Here is a 4,499-nt window from a genome sequence, read left to right on the forward strand (position 1 = left end):
AAGAGTAGGTTGACAGTTTAAGCACAAGTAAACAAAGACTTACAACAACCTAAAAACATAGACAATATCTTGTGTCTGGATCAGGTTGTTTAGCCTGTAGATGGCTTTGTTCTTGAGAGATCTCGAGAAACTTGCATCGGCAGATTTTGCACAATTTGGATTAGGTTTTTCAATTTTACTCAATATGTTGCCAACATGTTGTATATTTAGTGGGAACATGTGGGATGGATAGAGACCACTCATTCACTTTGACCTAAAGCATGGACCAACTCACAATTGTAATTGTGTGCAGCAAGTAGCTCAGCTTTAAAGCTGTTCCCTACTGACGGTGCAAGGTGCACAGAGAGCAGGTTGCAAACCAGGTCTCTATCTGGTTCTGAAATAGTTTGAAAATCATCAAAACACAAATGCACTTGGACTTATCACATATCATTGATTCTGCTATGGCATTTATATCATGTGTATTGTTCCTGATCTAGGATTGTGTTGTAATTTTTGTTCTACTGCTTGTGTGTCTACCTTTCGATTTCTATCTTCGTATATATGTGAACTAATTGTTGTCGGCCCATGATAACTATCGATACATAGTGTTTGTACTGACACTACCTTGTTGTACTCTTTTTCTGAGTGTAGAGTTTGTAGCAGGTTCTTCTTTTGCACCTCGTGAGTGATCCGGACGCTCCCTTTCAGAGTTTCTAGGGTGAGCATTTAATGGATTCCGCATCCCGGAGATTCTTCTATCTACTTGTCTTTGCTTGGCATTCTGAGACAGTATTTATATTTCAGACTTGTAGTCTTCAGACTTATAGTATTTAGTGGCTCTTGTACTGATTCAGATCATATTTCGGGGATGATGCATTAGTATTCCGCACTTAGTAGTTTATTTAAGTTTTGAGACTGCTTAATTCATTCTAATTACTTTTCATATGTTTGAACTGAATGTTGAATAGGGGAAGGGTTCGCCCACCATTGGGTTAGTGTGGGTGCCCGCTCGATCCACTAGTTTGGTCGTGACATCTTTCAATTCTAATTGTCATTTCCTTGAGTCCCTTTGCAATATTTACTTCATTCAATCATGACCTCATGATTAGATCCTGTTGGAAATAATAATTCAAAGTTGTAGGAAACCAAAATTGATTTGGATTTGATATTTTAATTCATGTCTAGTTAAGATTTATAGTCAAATTACCATATGAATAGGAGTTCCTGTTTTGAGTTAAAGTAGGTTGCATACTATTATAAATAGGATGCTACTAGCTATTTTCAAAAAAAGAGAAAACAAGAAAGAACAAGAGATATTTTAGATAATCATAAAAAATTTATTTATAAAATAATTTCCTTCAAATTAGTATCAGAGTTTTGACAATCCTGGTAGAAAATCAAATAACTTGTGCTGCCAGCGGGCGGCACTAGCCAATGTGTGTCGCCCATCGTGGCCAAGAATTATGTAGGCAAATGTCGGGCCAATATTATAGGCAAGAAGAATAATTATGCTGAGAATGATTAAAAAAAATATTGCAGGTTTCAAAAGGTGCAAAAGAAGGAACAATCATCTCCAGAGTTTGGATTTTTAATTTTTTTTTTTTTTTTTTAAAGTTGGTGACAAGTGCACCAACGGGGTTGGTGACAAAGTGCATCAACGGAGTTAGAGATAAGCGCTTCAACAAAATTGAGTGTTGGTGACAAAGTGTACCAGCGGGGTTGGAGACAAGTGCTTTACAAAATTTGGTGTTGGTGACAAGTGCATCAAGAGGTTTGGAGACAAGTGCTTCAACAAAAATTGAAGATTGGTGACATAAGTGCATCAACAGGATTGAAGACAAGTGCTTCAATAAAATTGGAAGATGGTGAGTGACGGTTGAAGAAAGTGCTTCAACAATTGATGGGTTGGAAACAAGTGTCTCAGCAAGTTGAAGATGGTGACAAGTGGATCAAGAGTTAGATATACAACTTTGAATTACGGGAGAATGTTGGAAATAATAATTCAAAGTTGTAGGAAACCAAATTTGCTTAGGATTTGATATTTTAATTCATGTCTGGTTAGGATTTATACTCAAATTAGTATATGAATATGATCTCCTGTTTTGAGTTAAACTAGGTTTCATACTATTATAAATAGGGGTGCTATTAGCTATTCCCCCCCCCCCCCCCCCCCAAAAAAAAAAAAAAGAGAGAGAGAGAGAGAGAGAGAAAAAAAACAAGAGAGAACAAGAAAGAAAAAGAGATATTTTAGAGATTCATAAAGTTTATCAATAAAACATTTTTCTTCAAATCTAATCATTAGCCCAATAATTGATGTACTCTTGTCTCCTTTTATTTTCTTTTCCACTTTTTATTCAATTTTGATCCGAATCTCTTCATCTTAACATCGCTTTATTCACTTTTTATTCAATTTTGATCCGAATCTCTTCATCTTAACTCCGCTTTATTCCTACATAGTAAAGATATAATATTAAGTCCAACTCATTATAATTGTACTCAAAAGACGATTAAAAGTATTAAAATGTGAGGCAACAATGGCAAATTATATGCATTTTTGACCGAACATCAACCTTGTTGTATTAATTTCTAGGGCTGCTTGTGAGGTGGATAATTACGCTTAACGGTTCGGCTTATTCGTTATCGGCTTTTAAATTTACTAATCCGCTAGCCAACCGATAAGGTATCGGTTGGTGCTGTGTCGGGTTAGCAATTATCGGGCGATGTATCTGTAAATCTAAGAGATGATGAAAATTAAAATCACAACATTAGTCCACCAACGAAATTAAAACCAGAACTTCCCAATTATTTTGCTTATGCATTGTGCAAGCAGATGTTGTAATTTGTACCAAATTGCAAATTGCTCTGATTAAAAGATATATAGTAACTAACAGTACAAAATGGATGATCAATTGAAAATAACTAATAGTACTTATTTCATTTTCAATACAAATTTCCAACTTCGCCTGCATTTCAAGAATCACAACTTTCTGAAGACAACTCACTGTCTCAATCCATAAATAATAATTATGGAGGGCAAAATGAATATTCACACACCGGATAGATAATGTTCCAAATTTTCACTACAGACCACCAACGCAACTCTCAGTAAATACTTTCTACCTAGAAGTAAAACTATAAATATAATAATTCTTAACGGGTTAACGGTTTACCCAATAAGGAAAAAATCCTTTCACCAACCGTTGATCCAATAACTCAAACCCAATAAGTCAATTTTGCGGTTGGGTTATTGATTATGAACCATATTAATTTCTACATATCCTATAGTTTTTAACTATATATTCCTAAATTACCCTTTCCAAACTGAACATTTTTATGCTTTTGCAAGAAAATAAATAGATTAGGAAGCAAAGCATAAAATAAGAGGACAGGCAGTGCAAGTCAAAAAATACAAAAAATAATGCACACGTTGAGGGTGCAAAATGCAAAGAACTCATCTTATTCAAACTCTTCAAAACCTTAGCCCTTCATACTTGTTTATATTGAGGACTCTTCCTCCGAATGATAGACGAGAAATATACAGATTCAACAATAGTTGAATTATGTGTAGCAGATGCCCAATACATAAAATAATAAGTAAATAAGTAAAAGATTAGATGAATCAATAAGTAAGACTTAAGTCAAAATATTGGAGGCAAGAAGTATTTGATTACTTTTGTCAAAGGGACCTCCTTGTCATCGGATTTGGTATATATGGGAAACACTTTAAATATACATCAAAAAGTTGCATTGTCAGCAATTGATGTACTAGCATCGTGTTAGCTATAAGTTTTACGTAGATGAATTTTGAACATCTTTTCTTGGAATAAATAAACACAAGCTTATAAAAGATTATCCTCCGTATTGGGCTGCCCATCAATGAGTTACTTTGGGACAATATCTGGGACTGGCAAGTTATGTTCATCTATCAAATATGTGTAATTCCGATCAAAGTACCAATCAGCAAATGCCTTTGGGGCAGACTGCACAAACAACCAAATGGTGCAAATAGTATAGTCAGCCAGCATCATTTTAAAATTGCATTTCCAAATATAAATAAATAAATAACATCTTACCACATTATGAATCACGGTGGAATTTTGAAGAGTCCACCTTGTTAAAATGTTGGTATGATGAGGGACTGCGTCAATGAAAACTCCTCTTAGTTTAGGATTTCCTTTTGGTAATGCATTTAAGAAATCGGACCTCATTCCTGAAATATATAACAAAAATATTAGAAATATAACTGTAGTTGTGTACTTCTCTTTTTGGAAGGTGTATTCTTCACCTCTAGTTTTGATTCTCTTTAATTCTTTCAATATACGTTTCGAATGTATGTTAAAATTTTGTTGAGGAACTAAAGTTATTTTTGTTTACTCATGTGAACTAACCTTGTATGGTATTGTTCTCACTTCTTGTGCATGTCCCGTTTTTAATGCACTCATATGTTGTACTTCCTGTTAATGTATATGCTATCTGCAAAATACAGCTCATTTATGAGAAGACGCTAGAATAATAAA

General features: G+C 34.3%; 1 protein-coding gene across 1 annotated transcript; it reads right to left on the reverse strand.

The window, feature by feature from the left end:
• Positions 1-3,628: 3,628 nt before the first annotated feature.
• LOC132029395 (pectin acetylesterase 2-like) lies at positions 3,629-4,493 on the reverse strand. Its single transcript, XM_059418672.1, has 4 exons — positions 4,371-4,493; positions 4,056-4,192; positions 3,779-3,962; positions 3,629-3,741 (listed from the first exon to the last, which is right to left on the reverse strand). The coding sequence occupies exons 1-3, from the start codon at positions 4,471-4,473 to the stop codon at positions 3,864-3,866; spliced, it is 339 nt and encodes a 112-aa protein (XP_059274655.1). The 5' UTR covers positions 4,474-4,493; the 3' UTR covers positions 3,629-3,741; positions 3,779-3,863.
• Between the last annotated feature and the right edge of the window lie 6 nt (positions 4,494-4,499).

Source organism: Lycium ferocissimum, chromosome 9 (genome assembly GCF_029784015.1).
Source record: "Lycium ferocissimum isolate CSIRO_LF1 chromosome 9, AGI_CSIRO_Lferr_CH_V1, whole genome shotgun sequence".
Lineage (NCBI taxonomy): Eukaryota > Viridiplantae > Streptophyta > Magnoliopsida > Solanales > Solanaceae > Lycium > Lycium ferocissimum.

Bases quoted from the DNA above. Each gene is read 5' to 3' on its own strand.
- LOC132029395 (XM_059418672.1), bottom strand. From the start codon at position 4,473: ATGAGCTGTATTTTGCAGATAGCATATACATTAACAGGAAGTACAACA. The intron at 4,193-4,370 runs GTTAGTTCACAT...TATATATTTCAG, and splicing joins TGAGAACAATACCATACAAG to GAATGAGGTCCGATTTCTTA. The intron at 3,963-4,055 runs GTAAGATGTTAT...TTGTTTGTGCAG, and splicing joins CCACCGTGATTCATAATGTG to TCTGCCCCAAAGGCATTTGC.